The sequence below is a fragment of the Rissa tridactyla genome, chromosome 9 (assembly GCF_028500815.1).
Source record: "Rissa tridactyla isolate bRisTri1 chromosome 9, bRisTri1.patW.cur.20221130, whole genome shotgun sequence".
Classification (NCBI taxonomy): domain Eukaryota; kingdom Metazoa; phylum Chordata; class Aves; order Charadriiformes; family Laridae; genus Rissa; species Rissa tridactyla.
In genome coordinates this window covers 28,072,474-28,099,870 of record NC_071474.1, presented here as the reverse complement: position 1 = coordinate 28,099,870, position 27,397 = coordinate 28,072,474, and the positions used below count along the sequence as shown (strand labels likewise).

Genomic DNA, 27,397 nt, shown 5'->3' with positions numbered 1-27,397 from the left:
CAAATAAAATGGCTTAAAATTCCATCCATTTATACCATGTGCTTAGGCGTAGAGAAACACATGTATTTGATAGAAGGAAAAAAAAAACACCAAAAAAACCAACAGCTGAGAATGCTCAAGTTTGATTTTTTTAAAAAAAGCAACCAGGCAAATACATAGAAAAAACCACAGATAACCATTACTGGCATACCAACCCTCGGCACGGGTCTCTGAACCGCAAACTGTGGGAGCTTGGTAAAGTGCTCTGCAGAACTGCCAGTAATACACTCAGCCTGTTCTCTCCCTCCTCCCCACACATTTGGTACCAGCCAGGTTTTGCAGAAAGGGACGAGAAGGGTGCACGCTCCTCTTGGAGGTACTGCAACACCAGGTCAAAGCACGGATGGGATGCAGCAAGCTCTGAGTTCTAACAATCCATTAATATAAAGTCTTCAAAACAAGGACATATCAGATACCATATTCATAGATTCAGATAACATATTTATCTTAGCTAGAAGGCCACAAACATAAAATACTGTGCCAGACAGCAAGGCTGTTCTTCAACCCACTTTGTCACCCAAGAGAACTGGATCCACATGGGAAAGTAAATTCCTTCAATACCTAAATTCAAGCACTAGTGTTTTAGTTGTAATAGACACCTGCCACATGTTACTGGATACAAAGGAGTTTTACTATAGGTATAATTGGCTTCCCAAGCGTGCCAAATATCCAAAATCAGAATGGGCCAGCTTACTTCAAGGCTGCTAATGTGCCACTAGCCTGAGACAGACTCGCCTGACAGCATCCTATTATGATTGCAGTCTAAGAACAGTGGAGGAAAAGCTTCTTACATATAGCATGAACATTAGGTTCAACACTCTCGCTTCATGAAATAACATCCCATTTCCCTCCCCATAAAATGACAGTCTGACCCAACGTTCAACAGAACTTACAGGTATCTTACACAGGATCACATCACTGGACAACAGCAGGTTTATATACTTCATAACATGCTTTTAAAATTCTGAATATTTGTCTCTTACTGGAGAGCATTTTGGAAGCCAAGTGAGTTGTAAATGGCTGCATTGTAATTACTGTCACAAATCACCATCTATACATTACGTAAGGAAGAGGAGCAAAGCAGCTGACGAGGTTCCAGAGGCGTTTGCTGTGGGAGTGGAACCGAGATTCCCACCATCCCCATCTCACTGTCTCCACCTCCCCAGGACAGCACCCTGCCTCCTCTTCAGACACATGCCACCACAGCTCTTTGCACAGCCACACTGCAAACTCAGAGACTCAATAATCCCGTTTTAAAAAGTGGCAGAGCGCGCTACGAGCGATCAATTAACAGCAGGAGTGATTGGGAGAGGGGCCACAGGTCTTGTAAATCAATTGTCAAACTCTCTATACTGAAGACAGTTCCAAAAACATCCTCTTTCTTACACTGATTTTAGCAAAATCATGTATGCAATAGCAGGATCCTTTCACTTAACACAATACCACCGTATGCGTGATGTTTTCTTGAGATATTCTTGTCCATCAAAAGGGAACCAGCGCTGCTGGTTTAAAATACTTTAAGGCTACAGGTAACCGAATTCTGAAACAAACAAAAACAATGCACTCATCTCACAGTTAACCCTGCTCCAAGCTGACCTTCTACCTTCTGGGTGGTCTCAACTCCACAACAAGATTATTTCCGTTAATTGCTTCACTCGTAACCTTAAGAACTCTCTGTGAGATTATATAATTTAATTTGTGTAAATCATAAAGAAAACAAGAGGATAAAGCAGCCACTAACCAAAACCAGCCAACACTGCACATACTTGGAAAGCAGACTTGAAAAATTCACTCGTCAAGTTTGTTTTCTCCTTCTCTAAATCAAGAGAGATAAAGTATCTAACTACAGCAGCATTAGCAAAGAAACTAAATTTTCTTTTACAAGCGTGGCTTATAAGACCTATGAAATTTGGCCTAGACTAGAAAGTTCTCCTGGTTGTTAGAAAATACAACAGAGGGGCATCATAAATACCAGTAAAAGGTCTTGAGAATACGTCTTTACAACAGGGGAAGAACCAGGTTGTTGCTGTAAGGCTTTCTCTGCTCCAGTAAGAGACAGGATGACAGCCTAACCACGCTAATTTGTGCCATGAAGTCTTTACGTAATAGTTGAAGCGGAGTTGTGATCATAGTTACTACAAACATATATTTACTGGATCTGCAGCCTGTTCCTAAACAAGTTGCTAAGTTTTGAAAAAAAATATTTTAAGATTGTTTAAGGTCCAGTTAAAAAATCAGCACACTAAAGGCAGAAAATAAATTTCTAATAAGAGACATCACCAAGTTACAAGAACCACAATATTTTTTCTTTCCCTTAGCTATTTACTTTATGTCAAACATGATTCAATACTAGGATGGGTATCACACAGTCCCATTTATTTCAATTACTATTTACTAAAACTGGGAACACAGTCAGATGCTCATTGGCACATCAGAATGTACACAGATGCTCATTAAACACAGGGATCTTCCTCAGCAAATCCGAGTATATATATATGGTAATAACCTGTAGCATTACCACGCAGACCTCCAGCAGAAGAGTTGTTTGGTTTTTTCTTTTTATTAAATCCTCAGTATGCTTGCTATCACTGCAGAGGAAAGGTTTCTTCCTCAAATGTAAAGGTGTACTTGTAAAACATTTGACACAAAACAGGGAGAAAAAAACCCTTAACACAAGAAATCTACAGTTAACATTGGCACAACGAAGATTTAGGTTTTGCATCCAGCCATAAACATGAATGGGGAAAAGGACATGTGCATTATGTCTTAAAAAAAAAAAAAAACCTCTCCATGGCAGACCTAGGTTTTTTGACAGACAGTAGGTTTCTGTAACTCAAGAAGGATGGTTTCAGAGAAATAGGATAACTTCTGCACTTTCTTCTGAGGAAACGAAAGGGAAAGGTGCAATAACAAACAATAAATAATGACTCACTAAATCACTTCTGTCATTTCAGAAGGCAGGCTGTACTTTTTAACTTGTTTAAATACATTGCTGATGAAAGGAGCCAAGATTCATAGCTCTTGATAATTAAGTTTCCTCATTATCAAAGATGTGAGCAGACAGTACCGGTGAGCACAACTGTTTTTAGGACTTCTCTTCAAGAAGTTTTAGCTGGGGTATCTACAAAGGGTTCTCTCTTCTCTGGAATGGCCAGCAACAAATTTTTACATAAACCTCTTTGGCCTTTGTAGTATGGGTCTAAGGCCCAATGGTTACGATAACTACTATACAGGTCATGGCAAACATAGTTCTAACCAAGGACTGTTCTGGAGGATTCTAAAGCTCCCATAGGGATGATGTTTTCTGTGGCATGCTTGAAGTGTTTTGAATTAAGTTAGATGTTTCTATCAGCAAGTTGAAGGCTACAGTTGAAGTGACACAGAGCCCCGATTTTCTTCTCCTCCTGCCACAACCTCGTGGCACAGTCGACGTGATAGATGGCATGGCCCTGTTTGCCTTGATCTCGGGGAGTGAGAAAAGGGGGACAAGAGATGCCAGCCCGGCAGACTCCAGCTCACCAAACCCCTACACCGAGATGTCCACCCGGCTGGCAGTTACCAGCACCTTACACAAAACCGGTGTGGGTTACCGTGCGGAGGGAGGGAAGGAGGGTGGGGGAACCCCAACACCCGCTTCTCCTTGCCTCACAGAGGTGGAAAACAGCCCCCGCTGCCTCTGACACCAAGAGCCACAGCTCTGCCGGGGAGAGGGCGGCGGGGGGCTCCGGGGTCCCGCAGGGGCGAGGAGGGCGCTGCCTCCTGCCCTAACCCCGTGTCCCCGCAGCCCGGCCGGGGCACGACCTCCGCTGCCGGGGCAAAACGGCCGGCGAGGGGCCGGGACCCGCAGCGGAGGCTGAGGCGAGGCGCGGCCCCCGCCGGAGCCGCCGCCTCACGGCAGGCGGGCGAGCAACGGCCGGGGAGGCGGAGCGCGGCCGGCCGCCCGCCCCCCCCGGCGGGCCGGGGCGGTGAATCACGCTCCCGTCCGTCTCCTCCTCCCTCCCCCCCCCCTCCTCCTCCATCTCAGCAGCGCCCTCAGCCCTCTCTCCTCCATACAAAAGCAAAATGTCCGCCATCTTCACAGGCTGCTGCTGCCGCCGCCGGGCCGGACGGGGGCTGCGCCGCGCCGCCGCCACGCCAAAGGCGGCCCCGCGGCGGGCCCTGGGCGGCGGCGGGGTATTCCGGGGCGGCGGCGGGGGGGCGGTTATTACCTTGATGCAGTAGGGCGGCTCATCGAAGGTAACCAGCATGTACCTGTCGCCGCGGCTGGCCGGGTCCCGGGCCCGCAGCTGCAGAGAGAGGGGAGAGAAACAGCGTGAGCGGGCGAAGGGGGGCGACCGGCTCGTCGTCGGCGGCCCCCTCGGCCCCGCACTCACCTTCATGAAGATCTCCACGGCGCCCTTGGCGATGTCCAGGTAGCTGGTGCCCAGATACGCCCGCTGGTTCATGGAGGCGGACGTGTCTATGAGGAAGAGGAGGATCGGCATGGTCCAGGCAGAGCCCCGGCCCGCCGGGCACCCCGCGGGGAGGAGGGGGGGAGCGGCTGGCTGGCTCACTCGCTCCCCCGGCCGGCCGCCCGCCCGCCCGTGCGCCCGCCCCGGCTGGGCTCGGCTCCGGCTGCGGCCGCTGCGGCTCGTTACTGAGCTGCTGTGTGCGCCGAGACTCAACTTCTCTCCCCTCAGCTTCCACCAGCACCATGTGACCAGCGCGCACGCCATTGGCTGCCAATTATACCCACATTTGCATATTCATGAAGGAGCACAGGGATGGGGGGGAGGAGCAGGGAGGAGGACGCGCCGCCACCGCGCGCGCGCGCCCCCCGGCACCTGTCACCCGGCCCCGCCCCGCCGCGGGGCTCCCCGCCCCCCGCCACAGGGGCCGCCCCACCTCGCGGGCGCCGTGGGGAGGGAACCCCGTGCCGGCCCCGCCTCACGGTCCGTTACCCCCCCCACACACACACACACGCGGTCCGTCCCCCTGTGTCTTCCCCTCGTCGCTAACCGTCCGGCCGTTTCCTACGGCTGAGTCACCGCACACCGCTGCCTCACACCTGCCCGCTGCGGCCTACCCTCGCCCCGGCCCGGCTACTGCCCCCGCCGGCGCTGAGGGGAGCGGGCTGGAGGTGTAGGCTGGCCCCGGGGAACCTCGGCTAATCACCCAGTGGTATAATCGCTCTCTTTCTGGCCTTCAGCGGTGTCGCTTAAGCACTAAATCGTCAGGCCTCCACGTGCAGTGGTTTCCCAGTCAGGTAACAGCCATCTTCCAAAGGGGGTGTGGGCGTCCCGCACCATCCTCAGGGCACCTCACGCTGCCTGGATGGAGGAAGGATGGAAACAAATTAACAAAATACATAAAACCCTGTGTTATTTCCTACACAGGAAGGAAAGAAAAGAAAAAAAGTCTGAAAGAAGTGTCCTGCTCCAAGGAAAAAAGCTGGAGGCCTCAGCCCTGGAGCAGGCCAGGCCAGGCCCCTGCACGCACAGGCCCGAGCAGCTGCTGCCGACTGGAAGCAGGTGAGTGGAAGGAGAGTGAGCAAAGGTTCTGCACCACCACTGCTCCTGCAGCCTGCCCGCTTCCAGGACCGAGTCCAAGACACACAAAAGCAGCACTGTCAACATGAATCCAGGTTTAAAACAATAATTAAGTAACTGATAACAGTTTCCAACGCTTTTACATTCAAAGGCTTTTCCCGCAGGTATTTTTTTGGCTGTTCATTTGAACAATAGGCAAAGAGTCGGTTTCAGCTTTCACTCCCTTTTTGAGAAGCCTTTAGACAATACTGTTGTTTCACACCACCACGGGTGAATTCTAAAATCCCCATTACAAAGCATTACAAAATATGAATGCTTGCAAAGATATGATTACCCATCTTGATAAAAATAATCAGACATGTTAATCCCTTTAATTCAGGGATGTACTTGTCACTTTTGTCACCAAAAAAACCCTAGCATCTAAATATATGACAGTGGCAAGCCTCTGTCCTGGTTTTAGAAAGAATCATAGAATGAACTAGGTTGGAAGGGACCTTTGAGACCATCAGGCCCAACCATCACTTTGCTTTTGCAAAAATCTTAGCTACTGCAAATATTTTTCATGTAACATCATGAAATTATTTGATTTTAGTGAACCATACATTGATAAATTAATAGTTGCAAAGCAGCTCATTTTGAAAGCAAGTACTGTCAAACGTGGACACTTTCCATTCCAGCCTCTCTCCATAAGTTGCGTATGCACGAGTGCAACTGCGATCAAGGTTTCTGAATTTTAGCAGTCATAGCAGAAATGCCAGGAGGGATAAACAGATAAATATTGTTATGCAAGTGATTAATGCACATGAATGGAGTCAGACTGAAAGAAATAGGATTTGAATCTCTATAGATAAGACAGAAATGCAGATACCATATTTTTATACTGCTGCACGTTAGTCTGGAAAGACAGCTCTTGGATTTGCTACAGGCTGAATGGAAACTAAACTATTGGTAGAAGATGCCAGCTAATACTGTTAGGTCCCAGCACCAAGAACTTGATGAGGCCACCTATGCATTTCTCTCGCATCAGCCAGATGAGGTCAGAGACTAACTTTTGGCTCCAGCTGAGCTCAGCCAATTCGAACTGGCAACCTAGAGGCCCTGCGTCCTGCGGCGTCCTCAAGTCAGACTACACAAAATGCTAAACAATTACAAGTTCATACCCTTACCATATTATTTTTTTTCTCCAGACTGCCAGATACCTAAAAGCCACTTCTTTTACATCCAAGCATAGTATTTAAAGGTCAAGACGAAACTCTCTCGCTTCCCATTTCAGAGGCTGACCTTTCCAAGGGCAGCAGCAGGCAAGGCCCACAAACTCTCCCTTTTCGTTGAGGATTTTGGTTTTTGGAGCCTGCTCCTGCTGGACACCACAAGAGCTGAAGTCTAGCAATTTTCTGGGCACAGTGCAAGACATTTTAGTTTAATGAGACTTTTTTTACTCCTGAAAATAACAGACACCACAGTTGCTAATGTGCATGAATGCAGCTCACGTGAGTGGTTCTTTACTGCTCCTCCATACAATTTGTGCTTCCAGTGCTGACCACCTGGAAGATATGGCAGCAGACATTTGCTACATCTATAAAGTTTAAACTTTTCTTGTTTTTTTAATTGAAATTACACTCATCTACATTTCTTCAACTGCAATAGTTGAAGAGATTGTCTCTATGGGGAAATTAATCAGAACAGCTACTGCAGATTAAGCTCTCCTATAATTAAATATTTTGAAATAGCTCCTGTGTAGATATTCTATCCCACAGTAAAAAGGAACATAATTCTGGAAGAAGCATTTCAGTCAATTTCTGACCAAACAGATCAGTGGTATTTCTCCCTGTTGTGCTGATAACTTTTTATTTTTCTGTTCCGTGTCCTAACACAGCTTAACATCTAAGCTGTTGCCTCTAACAGGATTTTAGCTCTAACAATCTTCCTTTCTTAACGCTTTTGTATTGCTTCATCTGTTACTTTTTTTCTTACCTAGCCGCTTTCTGACCGGAAGGAGTAATATACCTGTGAGACGCTAGCTATGCTCCTATAGGCATTGAAGGAGGTCAGCTTTGGCACTGATTAGCCATCTGAATTTGGGGCACACTTGATACCTTAGTCAGAAATTATCTACTTAAAATCTGGATCAACAGCTAAGCCCTTCAAACCTCCCTCCGCTTCTATGGTTCCCTGTCTTGGTCTTGTAACACAGCTGCCCTGATGACTTTCCTGCTTGATTTAAAAGGCTTCAAACCAGAGCAGAAACGGTCACTGCTAAATCACTATGAAAATACTGATGATTCCATCCCATGATGGGAGGCATTATCCCTATCATACAGAAAAGGGGCTGCCACCAGAGCTAAACGACTAGCTTGGCACCACACAAGATGCAATTTTCAGTACCACAGTGAGAATTCAGAAGCGTTTAGCTCTTAGCCAGCCACAGTTCTATTCTGTCCCTTTCATAAAGATAAAATCCCCTATTTGCATAAAGAATTTGTGTACAGCTGAACTCCAGTATGAAAGGCAAGAAACTGTCCTAAATAATAACTTCTCCTTCTCAGCTCCAGTAACTATATGGCAGAGTAAGAGTACCGAGAACTATATTTAAGATGGCAGAAGCTGAGCGAAATCAAGTCCTTCGATATTGTCTGCTGTATCAGGGCTAAATATTGTCACCCATCAGCAGTTAAGCTGCTCTTAAGCCAGAAAAGGCCAGGCTGCTTCTGCCAGTGTGCCACACAGCCCCTTCTGAAAAAAGGGCAAACTAGCATTTTCCAGGATATTGCTCAGCAGCACCTTTTTTTTTTTTTCCCCTCCTATTTTGTAACTATGCTACAAACTTCCACAAAACTGTAACTCACCCTTTAAAGATTTCGGCCCCTTTTACTTGCTCCATCTCCTTTCTACAATCATTCTAATAAAGACAAGCAAGAGTTTGGGAGTCTGATCCAAAACTTGCCTTTCCGATGCCTTTTGGGAGTCTGGGTTTGCAGATTGGAGGACAGTGATGAAAGCTGAGGTGCAAATCCCCCATTACTGTGGGCTGCCAGACTTTGCTTAAGTCTCCCATGGAGATGTGCACCTGAATTTCTTTTCACAGGCTTCAGCGAATTCAAGAATTCCATTTTCAGCTAAAGTATAAGGAACAGACTACAGATTCATGCCCTGACTGCAGCATGTTTTCTGCCGATTTATTGACTGTGCATAAATACTGCACTATAACTGTCATATTTAACCACAAAAAGAGAAAGCTGTGTGCTCAGGAAAATAATTCAGGGCAACTCCGAGATTTTCATCTGTCTTCCATGCGCTTCAGAAAAAGAGGCCTATTAGCAAAGGGGCAGAGTCCAGCCAGGGCGATTTTCTCTCCCTCTCCCCAATGAAGTTAACCCTTTGCTGGGCACAGGACAGAGTACGTTTCCTCTTTCTGCAAGGTTTTTATGTGGGCGCAGCTAAAACTGCCCTTGGTCCAAAGGTAAAATCCCAATCACCACAGCCTGCGTAACAGCAGGCACAGTTTAATTTCCATTTTGCTTTAAAGACCCATGAAAAGGGGATGAGGAAGTGATTGGTTGCCTAAGATGGTGGGTCGTTTTGAAATAATGGTAGATAAGCAAAATTCTGACAAAATGTCCCCGAGGAGACATAAAAATGAATACACAAAGCAGTACTTTGAACAGCAAACCAAACTGGAACAAGTTTCCAGCCAGGCAAGGCTTTCCATAGGAGAGCTGGTTTCAAAGTTCAAGACTCTCTCCAAGGAAGAAACAACATTCAGAATAAGAGTCTGAAAAACATTCTGGGTACTGAAAAAGAAACTGAAACCTTCTTGGTAAATTTAGCACACTGGAGAAGTGAGTTACTCTAAACATGAAGATGAGAAAAAGAATTAAAATCATGCACATACCTATGCATACGCAGGGAGATACAAAACTGAAAGTGTGTGCTTCGGCTTAGTGCATCTTTGTGATCAAACAGCAAATAATATCAGATTAAGGGGGTGGGTCCCCCAGCAAAAAGACCCTACATGTCACACCAAGTTCTCCCCACGTAAAGATTTATCATCTCTTTCTCTCATAAATGCTGGGAGACAGCAGAGCTTGTTCTGGGGGGAAGACGGGAGGAAAGGGAGAGGGATTTCTGAGACAGGAGAGATGTGCACCAGGCAGTCACAGCTGCGGGAAGCGGGGGCTCACGGTCCGGGGATGCTCCGACCTGTCAGTACGTTTGGATTGACAGCCAGCCAAGAACTGCATGAAATTCCCTGTTACTTCCTTTTACTGGTCTTATGCTAAGTGTTGCTAAGCTGTACCTGGGAATCAGGCCAAATCAGCTTGGGATCTTTGGATGAAAGGCATTATTAAAAAAAAAAAAATCCAAAGTATTACCCATGTGGAAAGCAACAATATGAATTAAATGAATGTGCAAAATAGCAGGATTTGGGGTTTATTACATTCTGCAAGGTAAAATATAAAGACAGACTAAAAAATTGCCTCTTCTGATGAAAACTACATCCTTCTGCCTGGGTTTCTGAGAGGAAGAGTCGCAAATGTAGTGTATCGTTACCAGAACTGATACATGAAAACATACGTTTTTTAAATAGACTGGAGCCTACAGGGACTGGTTAGGAAAGCTATTTTCCTAGCCTAGGGTACACACATGCGTGCCACCGAGTGAATATTGCTTCATCTGTTACCTATCAGCATTTATTTTATGACAAAGAATATTCTCATGGACTGGGGACCTGCTCTGAACAGACAGGATTCATCATAAAGGGAAAGCCACGCTTGGCTGTTTCATTTCTGGACACAGTTACAATTTTTTACTATATACACGGCTTGCCTGCACCAGCAATTCTCCCTTACAGAGTTCAAAGTATCTCCTACAGAGAAAGTTTACCTGACCTGACTGTGCACTCCGCATCCTGCTTGTGCCTGATCCAGAGCAGACCAGACCCTGCTGCAAGTCTCAGGGAGCCTCAGCCCTCTTACAGACCCAGCGATCTCCAATTTTAGCTCTGCAAGTCACTTTTCAGCCCACAGCATCATTTCGCTCCACCAGGAACACCCACTGTCCTCCACTGGCATGGCACCTTGGGTCTCAAAAAATAAAAAGTTAGGGACAGTCTCCAAAACATGGAGGGATGCAGCTCCATGGGATGTTAACTCTGTGATGAGAGCACCTAAAATCGAGTTACTGGTTCCAAACTGGAAATCTGATGTATTATTTAGGGATAAATATTAACATTTCCATTATCACCTTAACAGATCATCATCACCTTACTGAAACTGAACTCTTTCATGGCATCGGTATGTTTATTTTATTGTCATTTTGTTGCCAGAAAAACCCTAGAACTACTACAGAAAACACTGCAATAAGTGTTGCATTTTACCAGAAGCGTTCTTCATGAAATAATTTTTTTCCCCTCAAAGGAATCCAATATTTCATCCTAATAAGTATTCGTCATGGAAGACAGTTACAGAAGTGGACAGAATTACCTACTTGGAGCACAAGCTTTGTTGCCACATGAGCACTTGGTGGCTCTGCCACAGACCGTCACCAGCATCTTCCACAGGTACCTGGCCTCCCTACCTTGGTTTCCCCAGCTGTACGAGGACTTATTTTGTTGATTTCATTATTTTTTCAAGACCACTCAAAACTGTGCCAAGCCCTCACTGAAGAGGCGAGAGAAATCAACCCTGCCCTGTAGTTCTCGCAAGCTAATTTCAGACATGATCTAATGAGTGGGTGGTAACAAGACAGCAAGGCAGGACAGGAGAGAAAGGCCCAAGAAGCACTGCTGAGCTTAGACGGAAACTCAGCAAAAAGCAAGTGCACGGGAGAACAAAACAAAGATCCTTTTATTCATCAATATTTATTTTTTCTAGATAAATAATGTGGAAGAGGAAGCAAAGGCTCATCTCCCGAGGTATCTGGTAGGTGTTTGGAAGAAACAAGTTTCCAGGAAGAGCTTAGGCAGGGACACAACCTCATCTTGTGAGAGCAGCTCTCTGTGTCATGGCATGAAAAAAGGCGATGGCAGGAGCAGAGAGCGCAGTGCAGCAGCGTTGCCAGCCGCGCACACCAGATGGGAAACTCAAAGAACTGAGACACGGCAGCAAGCAAGAAATAGGTGTGCAGAGTCTTGAAGAGTCAGCTTGAATGTGACAGGGTAGCAAAAAAGGGCACGAGGTAGAAGAGCCGTGCGACTTCACCAGACTGAAAGGGCAGCAAGGTGTTCCCCGCAGATGCTTGCACCTCGATCTGAAGACATTTGCCTCTCTCAAATGGAGTATTTATGACAGATAGGAATATAGAAATTTAAAATAGAAGTGTGCTCTCTCTTTTACTCCTCCGTCTCTTAAGATTTACGCACGATAGAAGATATTGTGCTTATTCTGGACTAAGTAGGAAAAAAAAAATAAAAAATCATCTGCTCTCTCTGGAGTTGCTATATTTGTTCCTGTTTAGCGCTGCTGACCTTTCTCAAAACAGACTGAATTACTGAACTTCCTGATCTCTCAGGTCCTGATTTTGTCACTTCCTTGGGCTCACTCGAGTTTTGTGTATTAAGTTTGAAGGTTTGTTGGCAGCGAAGGAGAACTTCAAATCCAGACACTTCTCCTGTTTACTTGCTGCGTGCTCTTACCTAGTTTTGGATAGGAAGGCAACCTCAAACTGGAGAGGGTTACAAGAACAAAGTTTTCACATCCTTTCAGAAGCTTTTGGCAATTTCTAACAGCTGAAAGCTAATTATTTTGGCACGAAGAGGCACCAGAGAATCTTTTAACTATGGCATTCCTGTATAAGGTTTCCTTGACACTTTTGTCTGAGAGATAATAGAAGGAGAGGAGTAATAAAAAGCCCACATTTATCTTTTTTGAGATACAGAACAGCTTTGCTACAAGAAGAAATTAAACAGACAAGAGCTCTTCAGGTTGGGGGGGAGAAAAAAAAAAAAAAAGATGACTGCAGAGGGAAGCAATAGCAGTCTATAAAATGCTGAATAGAGAAGGTAAAGACAGAATAATTGTTCACTTTCTCTTACAGTACAAAAGCTGAGGGGGCATCCAACAAAGTCATTAAGCAGCAGGTTTAAAACAAACACACCCAAAAGGAAGTACTCTTTCATACCGTCCATAATTGCACTGTGGCAGTCAGTGCCTCGGGAGGTTGTGGAGACTGAAAATGGATTTTAAAAGGCATTAAAGAAATTCATAGGGGACAGCATGATCAACAGCAAATAAATAACAGTAGTTTAGGTGAAACATTTGGGTTTTCAAACCCTTACCCAGCTGATTTCCCAAAGCTGGGAGGAGACACCAAGTGAAGATGATTCAGTACGTGGCCTTTTTCTTCATCACTAAGCATCTGTTCCTGGAACCAGTGTGGCAGTTCCTGTGGTTCAGCGCTGAGCTACAAGGCCAAGCGTTGCACATCAGTAACAAACAGCGAACGGTTCTCTGCATTCTCCTGCTCGGCTCCTCTCCATCTTCCAAGCAGGCTTCCTCCCAGGACAGGAGATGCTTCTGGCACAGCTTCACAAATCCAACCCTCCCCACCAGTATCCCTGCAGCAACCACACTTAAGAGTTGTGCAGGGAGAGAATGTTGCGTTAGCTCTCTCTAGTGAGGTGCAAATCTCAGGTTAAAACCAGGAAATTTTTAATCCTGTGTTTTGGTATTTAATTGTAGCCTCCGCATCTCATATTCCAAGGGTAGAAAATGCAGCTGTGCTCCATTCTTGGTCAAAAAGCTCCACCAGTCCCCAATAATAATTTGGTACTATCTAAAAAAAAAAAAACCACACAGACAGACTAGGAGGCAACCAAACAACTGCTCTCGTAACCCAGTGAAAGTAACAATTTACCTCAGACAGCAAGGAAAAACAAACAAACAGAAAGAAAAACGAGGAACTCCACCCTGAAGTCACTCAGTTTCATTTTGAAAAATAGTAACTGCAATAAGAGATTTTTTTATGCAACATTTATAAAAGACAAGAATTTCCAATTATGATTATGCCCAGCCTTTTTTAAAAATAAGCTAGAATAATGCCAATTCTTTTCCAAACAATTTCAGAACAGAGTCAGAAACATTTTCAAACTTCAGTTATTCCCTAGTCAGCTCAACCCATTGTGTTTGCAAGGAAAATCCAAATTAAGTGGGAGCTTGTGCCAGCGATTTCCCATGTCACAACACGCTCATTCGTCACCCCAGCACTTCTCCAGCCTTGCACAACGTACACCCTACAGCATCCTCCAGCCAAGGCCGGGCAGCTTGGTCCTCACCTCCCAGCAGCCCTGCTCTCTCCTGCCGCCCCTTCCATCTCCCACCTGCAATCTCCCAGTTCCTCCCAACACCTCCTGCTCCCTCATTTTATCACACAGCAGCAAGGCAGGATAGAGAGGAGAAAGCAGCAGAGGAGAGAGGAGGGAACAGGACATGGTGAGTGACTGGTGCTGGGCACAGACTTTTCATACAGACAAGAAAGGAAACAGGATTGAAAATTCAACAGGGGGACCACAAAAGCCTTGTGACAGTCCAGCACAGCGGAAATCTGCAACAAGCCACCAGTGACTCAAGTTTTCCATATAGCACTTGTATTCCCAGCTTTGGAGCACACTAAATCAAAAATATAAGGCGAGTGGTATTCTTGCACCAAGGCAGGGGGATCCTAAGCTGTTGGCACCCCTGCTAACGTGGTCCTCCTGGGGAGAGAGTCACTGGTGCTGGACTGGGCCCATTCAGGGTTGGTATCTCAGTGCCAAGGCTTTGGGCCTTCCTACTGAGCACTCACAGACCCTTTACTCCTCTCCCCATGCTCAGCTCTCCTCGGCGCTCACGCAGGGCAAGCAACACGAGCAGGAGAGAAACGAAAACTGCAGGAGAATAGATATATGGAAGCAAAATAGGGAAAAAACACTGAAAAGTAGTCTTGAAAACAAAGCATAGATCAGAAGGAAAACAAGTACAAAGAGAAGCACAGGTCTAAAAAGGCTTCTGTTTTTCTTTAGGAAGAGCCACAATTAGACAAAATGCATAAATTAATAAACTGAAACCATAAATTACCCTTTGATACACATAACAGGAGCTTACCTGAATCACGTCCCAGGCAACCGCAGTCACCTGATAAAACCAAAATGACCAAAAAAATGGAAGTTAACTTTTTTTGATTTAGAAATTAGTACTAAAGAGGTTCTTTAGCCACCAGACTACTTAAAAAAATAATTCATATTACATCCCAGTGCATCAAGGCACAACACATCAGAACAGGGGCAACAAAGGAAAAATCAGCCTCAGCCTTCTAAAGAGAATTTCAGCGAAAACACAAGCATTTCAGTTAATGGTCTTTGACTGGGGTATTTTAGCTCTAGGCAGCCCAGCCTGGTTGCACTTTGAGCTTAATTCTCTGAGGTATCAATCACCTGGAACTCCAGATGAACTCGGTAAGATCAGCAGCTGATGCTGGTCTGACTCAGGCCCAGCTGTCCTCAAAGAGTTAATCGAACACAGGCATAAAAAAAAACATGAATCCACCGAGATTTTGACAACCAGGGATTTATCTGTGATAAGACCAAGAGGGCAGCAGGGCCCTAAATCCAAGGATACTGCCTGCATCACCGGCAGAGCAATGAACAGAAAATAGAAAGACTTTTGTTCTGATGGTGATACCCAGCACAAGCTGTGGCTCCGCTGCAGGAAGGGCAGTCCCTGGGTCCGCAGAGCGCAGGCGGCACCTGTGGCTACATGGGCTACGGTTCCCACAGGGAATGCAGCTACCGCCAGGGCATTCCTGGCTAATTAAATACAGGCTGCCAGCTAATTACTCCTGCAACCCTCCCCTTGCCACGTTTGCAAGCCACTGGTCAAATACAGGCTATGTAGAGAGCTCAGGAGGTAAGGAAACTCAAATTGAAAGCCTTGCTGCATACCAGATACAACCATAATATTTTTCTTACTGGTTTACTATTTTTAAAACAAAAGCAGCAAGGGATATCTGTTATCAAGCTGGACTCTTACTTCGTGTCTCCTGGAGCTGCCGCTTGGTTGCAGAGACTGGGAAGGCTGTCCTGTGGATCCTTTGCCCCCGGGATCCAGGACCAGCACATCCGTAGCACCCCTGGCTACCCCAAGCTGGCGATGTGGCAAACAGCGGGGGGCGATAAAATTAGTAGGGCAGTGCCGCAGCAGTGCCAGGGAAAACTGCTGTACCTGCTGCAAGTATAAGATGGAAACTTGTGCTGTCAGTGTAACTCTTTGTCAAAGTACAAAATGAGAATCTTATCTTTTTTCAAAGCTTTTCTTGAAACAGTATACAGAACTGCCTGTGTGTGAGCATTATGCTCAGCTGCTCCTTTTCCCAGCAGATAGGCAGAAAGGGGCTATCTAATTTCGTAGGCCAGGTCTGCACTATGCCTTCTGTCTCAAAACAGAGCTTTTCCCTAATGTCATTAAAATAAAGCAAGCCCATCTAAGAAAAAGGACTTTGCTGGCAGTGGACTTTAGGCTTTTGCTAACTGTTCCTTCCTATTCAGATTTATTTTCTTGTTGTAGCCTCATCATTAGTTTTACAGGGGTACGGAACATACACATAACTCATTAAGGCAGCTGGCAGCGGCCACATCCCGCCTCCTGCCAAATTCCACTTGTGAGGATCCAAACAAGCTTAGTAAAAATCCTCACTTTGCGATTGCTCTCCAGCCAAGAAAACAGCCAGGAACGATTCTGTCGCTACCAGGTCTTCCCACACACCCTGCCTTCATCTTAATTTTTATTCATAGGAACATGCAAATTTCCTGCGACATGGGCTGGAAATGGCTTCTGTTGCATTTCCAAAAGACATCAGAGGACTTCAGCATAAGTCACCATGTCACACAGGCCATAACACAACTTTTAACAGACAACAGTGGGAAAAAATCCTGACCCAAGAAGTAGCACAACAAACATACAGAGAAACTCAGTCCTCCCTTTGAAAACACTATTGTTTATTGCTGCCAAGGTCAACGAAACTGTAAGCAAGCTGCTTTAGCAAACTCCACGAATTTACAAATGCCGATACTCTGCATTGTTAGTTCTGAAGATATTTGAGGAACAGTTAAGATCAGAAGTAGGCAGGCCTCAAACACAGCAGCTGAATGAAAACTCAGTGGGCTTGAGTGGCATGGAGGCCAACCTGCTTCTCCAACAGATGCCCTTTCCTTTGGAATCTTGGGAGGGAGGGACAAACACAACAATTTTCAGAAAACTTAGTGAAGAAAGTACAAATTTCTGGCCTCAATGTCTAGGGACTATTTGCTAGTCCCTCAAGGGGACCAGAATTTTATCCAGCGTCTCAAGCCATCCCAAGTGTCCACCCCAAAGTCCTTCAGAGTCAGGAAAGAAGTCCAGCATCTCTCCCGGGCTTCTCAGGGTGAAGTTAAATCCAAGTATCGCCAGACTGGAAGCTCTCTGAAAGAGCCTGGATCTCATTTAGGATCATAACAGAGTGAAACCCTTCTGCCCAACCATAGTCATGGGCATCTCATGCAGCTCTAACGATAATTAAACTATTCCTTTGCGTGAAAGTCAAGACTTTTGTAGCTCAGCAAAAACTAGAGAGGGGAGCATAAACAACCAGCAAGACTGAGAAACGGTGACGCTTTCCTATTAACTCGCCTACTTGCCAATATTTTGGTTCAGTGACAAATACTAATCCCAACTGCTAACAGTCACATAAACTAACTCACATCCAACACGCTGCGCATGGTGTGTTTTACTCTCATTCACTGAGGGCGAAATCAAAGTCTGAGCAGTAGGAGCCAAAGGCACTTTTGTCACTGAAAATCACCATGACTGCTGCTTGCCTCCTTTTCTTCACCAGTAGGCATAATGCTGACTATTGGTTAGAAATTTGATATTTTTTTTTTTTAATTTACACTTTCTGCCTTTTTAATTAGGTGGCATTTGTAGTCTGGTCTTAAATGACTTAAACAGGGAATATAAGGGAGAATCAAGAGCAGAACCTCTATTTCCTTACTTACAGTATGAGCTCAGACTACTCTTGAGTGCTGCCCGCTTTACTGAAACAGTCAAGTAGAAACGCAGCTCAGTTGTCAGATTGTATGATCCCGGCCTTCCTCTTTTGTTGTTGCTCATTCATCCTTTTTATGTAACTGTTGCCTTACCTGTGGAAAGCATAAAGGTCAACTTGACACTAAACTGTATCATTGGGAAGAGTTATCAAAATTGTGGACAAAGCATAAAAAGTTGTCACCCGCTCTCTTGATTTTGGCGCGACGGCCTGTTGGTAACATTATTCTGGACACAACTGCTCCAGTGAACTGCACTCATCAGACTTCTGCCATCAAATTTACTGCCTAAAATTGCGTGTGCAATAAGGGGAAGCTGTAAATAAATGGCATGGTCTTGCTAATGACTGTGTATAGGGCAGAAGTACGGTCAGACAGTGCTGTTGCTTTCAATAAATTCACTGGATCCAATTTTTATCTCACATTGCTATAATTTCAGTGATATTACTTTATCGACTTTTATCCTAATATAATCCAAAGTATCCCAATTGCACACCGTTTCTCCTAGTCAAAACGTTCTTGTGAGTGTAATAAGACTCAGTTGAATTTATCAGCATTACTACAAAAAGCATGAAGAAACTAAAACTAAGAATACATCAAGTGTAATATCTCTGTTGTCTATACCGAGCTGTGCTGTTAGCAGTGTGCTGGGGGAAGGAGCAACTTGGCCGTAAGTTTTATGAGGATCTGAGCTTCACTTACACTGGAAACACCTTTCCCATCAAAAGCCCACTTTTATTACAATTAAATGCTTTGAGAAATCAGTAATTTTGTGAAAATTCCATTTTAGGGGAAAAGCAAAAATTCTGAGAGCATCTGGTGTCTTGTTTCGATATTTTCCCTTCAAAATAATGACATGGAGCACAGTGCCTATAAAAACGGGGTACACAATATCACAGCACAATAGATTGTAGATTAAAGCAGACATTTCAATCTATCCATCACGCCTTTATTTTTGAACATTGCCGTTTTACTCCAAATAACAAACTAAACTTCACGAAAGCAGTGAAGGAGCGTTCATCGTGGAATTTCCTGGGGTTTTTTTCCATTTCCCTTTGGAGTGAGGTGGGTGCAGCCCTGAAGGAGAACACGGCAGGAAGGTGCTTTTTGGGGCTTGCTCTCTGCGAAGAGATTCGCAGCTGAGTCTCGCGTCACCCCAGCTCGCTGCGGGGCTGGCAGGCCAGGGGCTCGCTGGGCTGTGCTGCTGGGGCAGAGCCCAGCAGGAGGGTGAAAAGCAGCACGTGGAAACGCGGTGGGAAGCCAAAGCGAGCGAGCCCAGCTGGCAGAGCCCTGCTCTGAGCGTGTGTTGTGGTTTGAGGAACCCACAACCATTTATTGTCGTTCAGACAATTTTTCTCTCACCTGATGAGCCCTCCCCACCTGGGAAGGGGAATCAGGAAAAAGCAAGGAAACGCGAGGGTTGAAATATAAACAGATTTAATAGAATAAGACTAAGTAATTAACATTAAAGATACTAAAGAACCAGTATTGATCCTGATACCAATATAAAATACACAAGGACTATACTCAGCCTGTTCCACCAGCAGAAGCCGTGCACTCCCCGCAGGGACAGCCAGTGTGGGACCCTGCAAGCGCTGCGGCTTCGGGAGGAAGGGAAGGGCTCAGGGCTCCGGCACCGGGGCAAGAAGCTCTCAGGATCCCAGACATTATAAAATAGTGAGCACTCCTCAGGAAACTTTCTAATTTATACTGAATGTGCCGTTTATGGTATGAAATAACCCTGTTGGCAGCTTGGGGCAAGTGCCCAGGTCTTGCTCCTCCTCATCCCTGCACTTGGGGAGCTCAGAAACACTGAGACCTTGAAACCCACACCACAGAGCTGGCAATAAAGTAAATGTTTTAACAAATTCAAACACTAGAGTCTCAAAAGTGCAGCATTAGAAAAGAAAAGCATTAGAAATTAGCCCTGTGTCGCACAAACCAGGGCAGCACATCAGAAAATTTTGAAAGAAAGGTACAAACTTCAAAGAGACAGAGATTATGCTCCAACAGGGTTGTAGCTGGGCGTAATTCAGCAACATCTGCCTCCCCCTAAAATCCCCCCACCACTGAGCTGAGCGCCCCCCTTGGACTGCGCAGGACTGCGATCAGACCCCGGGTTCCGCAGCAATTCTCCTGCCAGTCCCAGCAGACACACGGGACCTTCGCCGCTCTCCTTATCCCCACTGACATTTTCATGAGTTTCAGAAGGGAGGTCATATCTGAGAGTTGGCTGTCACACCAAAAAAAAAAAAAAAGGAAATTAATTTTAAATAAATTTTGTTATGTTTGCATTTCAGAATAAATCTAAATTGGCACCAGAACAACACACGACGTGGAATGAGACAAATGTGTTGGTACAAGCTTGCACATGAGGCAGTCGCAGATGATTGATACAATGACTGATACTATAATTTAGCTTTTTATGCAGTTTAAATGAGCACTCAATTCTGTACCCTTTAATCACAAAGTGGCATTTCATCTCATGAGCCGTCAGCTGTAGTTCAATAAAAGAAAGACTGCCCAACAGGAATAGGCAAAGTAGGCTGAGGCCTCCAAAAAAACCCAGATCAAAAACATTATTTGAAAAATTAAATATTAATATAGGCAAGGCTTCCAACTAAATGTTTCCTTTGGTATTTGCTCAAGTGAATGTTATACCTCTAGTGGCAGTAGAAGTGAATTACTTAGCATAATGACTATGGAAAATTCAGACTGCAGTGAAGTAGTTTCTACACTTGGATATAGGTATGTACATACAAAAATGGGCATCATTTTTGAAAAATGAAATCTTAAATCCCCACGTCGGTAATTCGCCCTGCTCAGAGCTTGAAAGTTGAGCAAGAGACGTGAGCAGGCCTTTCCAAGCGAAATACTGTAATTTGGCCAAATCAAATGACAGCATGTGGGCTCACACACAGGATTCAGATGCGCCCAGGGCTTCTGCTGAAGTGACCAGCTATGTCCATGACCTCTCCTCAAAGGAAAGCTTGTTATAAAACTGCTAACGAATGGATTGCCCCTGCTGTAGGGGCAGCTCCACAGAAGGAGGCACACGGCTGTGACAGTGCCAGGAGTCTGTCCGTGGAGCCGTCTCTCCTCCCAACCCCAGCTGTTTCGACAGCGGAGTCCTCCCCCGATCTGCCCAGGGGCTGGTGAGCATTGCCCCGCAATAGGTTACCACCCCTCTGAGCTGGATATACTTGTTTGAACACTCCCTAACCTATTTCAGTGAAAATCAGCTGGGCCAGCAAACTCTTCTGACTTAAAATGTTTGGCCATGGTTGCGCAGACCTTTTTTCTTCTGCTCTGCTCATCTTCGGCTACGCTTTGGCTCTGCATCCCCCATCCTATTGGCCTATGCGCTATTGTGTCTACTTTTATAAGCCTAAGTTGTTGGGTTTTTTTAAGTTGGATTCCACCCCGCACCTCTTACTCGCTTAACTAAGTGCTACGGTCTGTGCTGACGCAACAAGAGATGGCACGGAGTTGGAAAAAATGGCCAGGAGGTCCCGAAATCGAATGTGTCTGCAGAAGAAAGATTTTTGAAACCGTGGCTTTTGGTGAACTACATGACTTGACTAATTTCACAGTCAATGTGAAAATATCAATGATTAATGATCTCAATCTCTTGTTAGTGTCCCACTCTCCAGATCCACCAAACTCAGCAGGGTCTCCACAATCAAAGCTCTTTCTGGCCTGGGCCTTCATGTAAGTGATTGGGTATGTGGCTCTTGCGGAGTTTCACAGTGCAGAATGTGCCCAAGGCAGGTCACTCCTCATGCCTTGAGTCAAAGCAGTCATTGTAATTAACACCAGATGGAGAAATGAACTCTCACCACTGTGCATGCAAATCAAGAATGGGTAGGATCTATGCTGATGGGGTCCTCTTCCAGTCGGCGCAGGTAGATGACCTGCACTGTGAACTTGTCAATTGTTGGTGGCAGCAAAGCACAAATCCAGAAGCTTTTTGAATTTCCATCTCAGAGAGAACTCTGGCCTGCTCACTTCCCAGGTCTCTCTGTTCTGGAGCGCATTTGCACCGTACCAAAGGCTGCACGAACCAAACACGAGACCATTTGTTTGGCAGCAACAACACCTTCTTGTTCTCCACTTACAGCCTGGTTTACATCCCTTGTCTTTGTCCCGCTGACCATAATAAGGAACAAGTTCAGCAGGCAGGACAGGTGGTTTCCAGAGTAATTCCCAGCAGAACTCCCCACAGGAGCCTGGAGCACTCCTCGGCACCATGCTCTGGTGCAACGTGGAGAGCCCTTCGGAGAGGGGCCGGGATCAGGGAGAGAAGGACAAACCGCACTCATGGCCAGCTTTTAAAGAAAAACTTAAACGTCGGTGTAGGCACTTGCTAACCCGACGGCAAAGGCACCGGTGAGGCCGCCCTGCCTCTCCGCTGCACAGCGGCACAAAGACTTAACAAGTTGCACACGTAGAACGCTTGAGCAGCAGAGGTGCAAAATGGATTGGAATACGTGAAGCTTTTAATAAGATTTTGATAACAATGATTTTTATGTTAATCTCTAAAGAGTTTGCTTTTGTAACATTTAACTGATAAGCATATAATCTAGTTTTAATTTAATCTCTGCAGGTGTTTCCCAATGGTAAATGTTAAATTTTTATTGCTTCCTTAGGCAGTAATAATAGGGGAAATGTCTGTAGGGCTCCTACCATCCATTTGTATGCAGATAGCATCGTATTTTATAATAGCTGTAAATCTGACAGGATAGCCTCTTACTTTTGTGATGACATTATAAATATGTGTCAACACTGAAGTAAACATCTTTGGAAGGAAAATGAAATAGAGATGTTATTAGAGGTCTAATGAAACAACCATAACTGCTTATTTCTAAGAGATGTATGCGCACATCCTTGAAAGAAGCAGAGCCCACGCTGGGCTTGCAGCGGGACAATGGAGATTCTCAGCAGGGTCCTACAGACGACGCAGGAATAGATCCTACACTTCATAAAGATGATGACTGCCTATAAAACTCTCAGTGTTTCCTCTCTCTGAGGTTTCTAAATGATTATAAATACCATGGTGTCTAAGACTCAATTATGGCTTCTTTCATACGGCTTCATGGAGCAAGGCATACGTCAGGAAGAACCATAAGACACAGAGTACAAGGAAGCGAACCCCGATACCTGTCTGAAGTGTCGTGCAAGCTCTGAGAGGGACCTGAATGATTGCTCAGATCTTACGCTGGCCTTGTTCTCCAGAAAGAGCATGCATGAAACCTGCCTTTGTTTACATGTAGTATTTTAAAGACAGCTATGCTTCAGGCTATGTTTTCCCCAAATCATTTTATCTTTTTATATTTATAGAGCACATACAGTTGTCTGGCACGCGGCGCTCACTGTGACCACGGGCACATCTCAGGGACTCGTTAGCAGGGGCAGAGCAGAGCTAAATGACCTGTAAGGTGGCAGTGGCTTGCCTCCAGCCAGCGTGGAGCACGGGCAGAGCATGCTTGGAGCTGCCTTCCCTCTCCTGTACAGGCATGTCCTGAAAGGGATTACACTTTAACAGAGCTCTAGATATTTCCTCAACGGTGCTTAGATATGTGGCTCCCAAGGTCCACGTTATTAGTCATGAAAACAAACAGTCTAACCTCTGACACAAAAAAATGCATGATGCATGCTAGTGCGTTGAAGTCCCTAGCGACACGAAATGGGAATACAGCACGCTGCCACTAGGGGGTGGAAATTTGAAAAGCTGCCACATAAGCAAGTCAAAAAACCCAACCTTTTACTGGTGAATTGGAGTTACAAGAACAGCTTGGACAGTTTAGGTTGAGCAATTCCTGCTTCTATTATAAGTCAGAACATGTACGCTGCTTTAAGGTGGTAGCTGGAATGCAGTATTTTGTTTCTTTTGATAGCCTTTTAAAATGGAAAAAAAAATCTTTTATGAAGACTTAATATATTAGTAGTAATTAGAAAGAAAACTCAAATAATTGTCTACAGAAAGACAAGATAAAAACAACACAACACGGGCGTGAATGGAAATGCAGATACGTCACTCCATTTCCTGAGTTCCTTCAAAGTCAAAGAGGATCTGCCATGTTGTGCCATGGAGACGGCAACTGTCAAGAAAAACAAAATATCACACAAAGAACATTTGCGATTACCAATTACATGCAGTAAGAGCTATAGGCAAAACTCAGATATATAAAATGTTTCGCTCTCTCCTGTCTGCGCGCTAGTTCTTTTCCTATCAGACTTTGTAAAAATGCAGTTTATTTTGTCTTAACTGCTTCAGCCTGACAGTTCATGACAGGAGGCCCCCCCCCAGAGTGTTTGCAGCTAGCCCCTCCAGCCGCACCGCTATCACACATGTGCCAGTCTTACAGCAAACACAGAACCCCACTGCCGTGCCCTCTGTATCTAAGTACTACACAACATCCTTACGCCATGCCAGATAAAGCGGAATTTTTTGCTGATCAAGTGTGAAAATTACAGGAGTCGGGCATAACGCTGTGTTTCCCACAACTTAAGAAAATCTTCTCCATGCTAAACGAGTTGAGAATCTCCCACAGAAAGTATTTAAACAGAGGGATAATCACCACAGCAACCAAAACCATGATAGAGTCATTCAGGAGCATTCCATACCCGCAGCCTCGGCTCAGGTTTCGTGCTGCAAGGAGGCAATACTTTATGTAACAGAAGCCTAGCCAATACTTTTAGGTAACTCGCAGTGGTTTCCAAGGTAGGTAAAAAATCAGAGGACCAAACATTAGCTACAGCAAGAGATTTTTTTTACACCTCAGATCACACTTAAAGCGACCTGACTAACTTGTTGCAGATTCTCTACTGCATTTTATGTCTCTGCTCCTCTGCATTTGTATTTCTGACTTCTTCATCCACATTTTTTCCTCTCATCTTTTCCCTGTCTACCAGCATCATAACAAGGACTGCAACCTCAATCTGCCTCCCATCCCAGAAGTAATTAATTATTCAGGAAAAATAAAGGAGCCCGAGAAGGAGAAAGCAAAATAACCTAATGATAAAGGGGAGAACTTCCCACAGATCTAATTCTAGTTACCGCCACACACGGCAGTAGCCTCCACCTCCCACCCTGCAGAAGAGTCTACCCCTACACGTGGCACGTGGGCACGCTCACAGACATCCTCTCGGTAAGATTTTCATCCACGTAAAGCACAGAGCCACACTGGCAAGACAGCGAGAAGAGCAGCAGCACTGTGCCGAGCCAGGCTTTGTGCATGCCCCAAACCAAAAAGCTCGGCACTGGTGCGTTCATCACACAGCTCTGTAACATTTCTGCGTGTGCCAGGGCTGGTTACGTAGCGATGGCACATCCGTACCTTAAAGTCTGGGCTGGGGCATAATCTCTCTCATGGGCACATCATTGCACAACTGTCAGGAATGTGGGTTTTGTGCTCACCGAGGCATCAGGCACAAGCAACAAGGACAGACAAACATGACTCCCACTCGGATGCATGCAATGGTTTTCACATTTAATTGGAGTTAGCACAGGGCTTTTAAAATAACAAAATAACCCAGAAACAAGCTGCAGTGATAGATGGGTGGAAGAGGAAGGAGACCAGTGTGATTTCCAATTTTCAACAGGTGGCCAGTGGATGTAAACGCTAGTAAATGCGTGACAGAAAAAACAAAGTTGAATCCTGGGAAACTTATAAAGGGAAACCTAAAACCTGCTTTTATGGATTCTGAACTTTCTTTGTAAGTGAGCTGGATGAACCTGAAAATATCAACTTGTCTAATTAATGTGCTTCTAAGTCTAGCCATTTTAAATTATGTTTTTTCTATTTCGATCATTCTGTTTATCATTAATTTGAATATCTCTGAAGCATGTTTATGTCTGCTGCTTTTCCTGAGACAGGTTTCCACAACCAGAAACACCCTACATTTGATTAATACTCAGTAAAAACATAGTAATTTTCTGAATGTATCCTGAAGGCTGAAGTCTGATAGTGTTTAAAAACAAGAATTCCAGTTTATTTTTAAACATGGATGTTAAATTCAATGAGCTGATTTACACTTGTCAAGAAACAAAAACAGTATTTTACTAGTTTTCACTGCATGCATTTTCAGAAATTCTGACAAGGTTGTAATTTCTATATATAATAATTTAACTGTAAAATTATGTAATTTGTGGCTGCAAGACTGAAACTAGCAACTATGAGACCTGCCGAAGGAAGTACTGGGAAAAAGATGAGTGTTAATACACGCATCTTGGCTAAGTTACATAAGGAATTTTTAAAAAAAATTTATTTAATGTCTTCCATGATTAAATACGTTACTTCCTGTCCCGGATTGTTTCATGATGTTATTGTGAAATGCTAATGGCTGCTGTGTTTATTTCACCATAGAAATGTGTTCATTTCACTGGTGGATAAAGGCTTTGCAATCCTGCTGACTGGATGGCTTAATATAAATCTTAATTATTCACCTGACTTGCAACAAAAATATTTTGCTGCATTAATAATCTTAAAATTGGGACTGATTTTAGGTGGCGATTATGCTGCTGCATTTATTTATTTTTTTTAATTATACAGGGCTTAAAAGACCAAGTCAGGAAACAAAAAAAACAAAGATCATGGAACAGTTTGGGTTGGAAGGGACCTTAAAGCTCATCCAGTGCCACCCCCTGCCCTGGGCAGGGACACCTCCCACCAGACCAGGTTGCCCCAAGCCCCGTCCAGCCTGGCCTTGAACCCCTCCAGGGATGGGGCAGCCACAGCTTCTCTGGGCAACCTGGGCCAGGGGCTCACCGCCCTCACAGCCAAGAATTTCTTCCTCAGATCTCATCTAAATCTCCCGTCTTTCAGTTTGAAAACGTTCCCCCTCGTCCTATGGCTCCCCTCCCTGATCCAGAGTCCCTCCCCAGCTTTCCTGGAGCCCCTTTAGGGACTGGAAGGGACTCGATGGTCTCCCCGGAGCCTTCTCTTCTCCAGGCTGAACCCCCCCAGCTCTCTCAGCCTGTCCTCACAGCAGAGGGGCTCCAGCCCTCTGGACAGATAGTGGATGCTGCATAAAATCTCAATTCTGGATAGACAGCAGATACTGCATAAAATGAGTTAAAGTCCATGAGTAGATTACTTTAATAAAAACGCATTCAGTAAATAAAAAAAAACAGTTTGCAGAGACAACATGGGCCATTTAAGCTGTGCTACTGTGTGATTAGGTGGTCGCGAATGTGCCTTGTACCTGTTACCAGCTTCACCCCTCATTCAGACGTGGAGTGCCAGGCATCCTGTCCTGCCGGGGACTGTCGGTGCCCGGCCACCCTCTGCGAGTGGAGCCCCAGAGGGGTAAGAGAACCTGAAGGGAACCTGAGGCCAGGCCTGGGGCCTGCGAGCCAGGGCACAGAGCGGCCCCAAGGTCAACTACAATGAGCGGGCCCACCAGCCCTTTCGGGAAGGCGTTATGCCTCAGAAACCATTAGATAACATAAATTACTCTTAAAAAAAACACCTTCCCGCAGGAGAAGAGAGCAGGCCGGTCACAGAATCCCCCGCTCCCCGTCGCTGGGCCTCCCATCATTTCGCCGCCCAGGGGGCGCAGGCCGGCGGCGCTCCTCACCCCCTCCCCACGGCGCCGGCGGTGCCCCCAGCCCGGCCCTAGAGCTGCCGGCGGGGACCGGGCCCCATGCCGCCTCCCGGCGGGGAGCGGGGCAGCCACCGAGGAACGCGGCCCCCATGGCGGCGACAGCCCCGGCACCTCACCTCACGGCCTGCCGGGCCAACATGGCGGCGGGGTGTGGCGGCGGGGCGGGGCG

The 27,397-nt window shown here is 45.6% G+C and overlaps 1 protein-coding gene and 2 long non-coding RNA genes across 13 annotated transcripts in view; 1 reads left to right on the top strand and 2 right to left on the bottom strand.

Moving 5' to 3' along the window:
* The window catches only part of LOC128914980 (integrator complex subunit 6-like), a 42,118-nt gene extending 37,389 nt beyond the window's left edge, over nt 1–4,729 (bottom strand). For 3 of the 10 annotated variants that reach the window (XR_008468474.1, XM_054214728.1, XM_054214729.1), the window contains exons 1-2: nt 4,413–4,727; nt 4,248–4,325 (exon numbers count right to left, since the gene is read on the bottom strand). Coding sequence is in view for 7 of the 10 variants with exons in the window: in XM_054214728.1 (XP_054070703.1) it covers nt 4,248–4,325; nt 4,413–4,523 (189 nt within the window). In the remaining 3 variants the exon portion in view is untranslated. Of the gene's footprint in view, nt 1–4,247; nt 4,326–4,412 lie in introns of all 10 variants that reach the window. The other 7 variants (XR_008468472.1, XR_008468473.1, XM_054214725.1 and 4 more) reach the window with 4 other exon arrangements.
* Nucleotides 4,730–4,905: 176 nt separating this feature from the next.
* LOC128914991 (uncharacterized) lies at nt 4,906–25,997 on the top strand. Its single transcript, XR_008468481.1, has 3 exons — nt 4,906–5,284; nt 5,415–5,549; nt 24,535–25,997. It is a non-coding gene; the product is annotated as an uncharacterized LOC128914991 (long non-coding RNA).
* LOC128914989 (uncharacterized) lies at nt 18,547–27,396 on the bottom strand. Of its 2 annotated transcripts, none has more exons than XR_008468478.1 (3): nt 26,827–27,396; nt 21,459–23,720; nt 18,547–19,852 (listed from the first exon to the last, which is right to left on the bottom strand). It is a non-coding gene; the product is annotated as an uncharacterized LOC128914989 (long non-coding RNA). The 2 variants fall into 2 exon arrangements; XR_008468479.1 differs by having other exon boundaries at nt 22,969–23,720.
* Between the last annotated feature and the right edge of the window lies 1 nt (nt 27,397).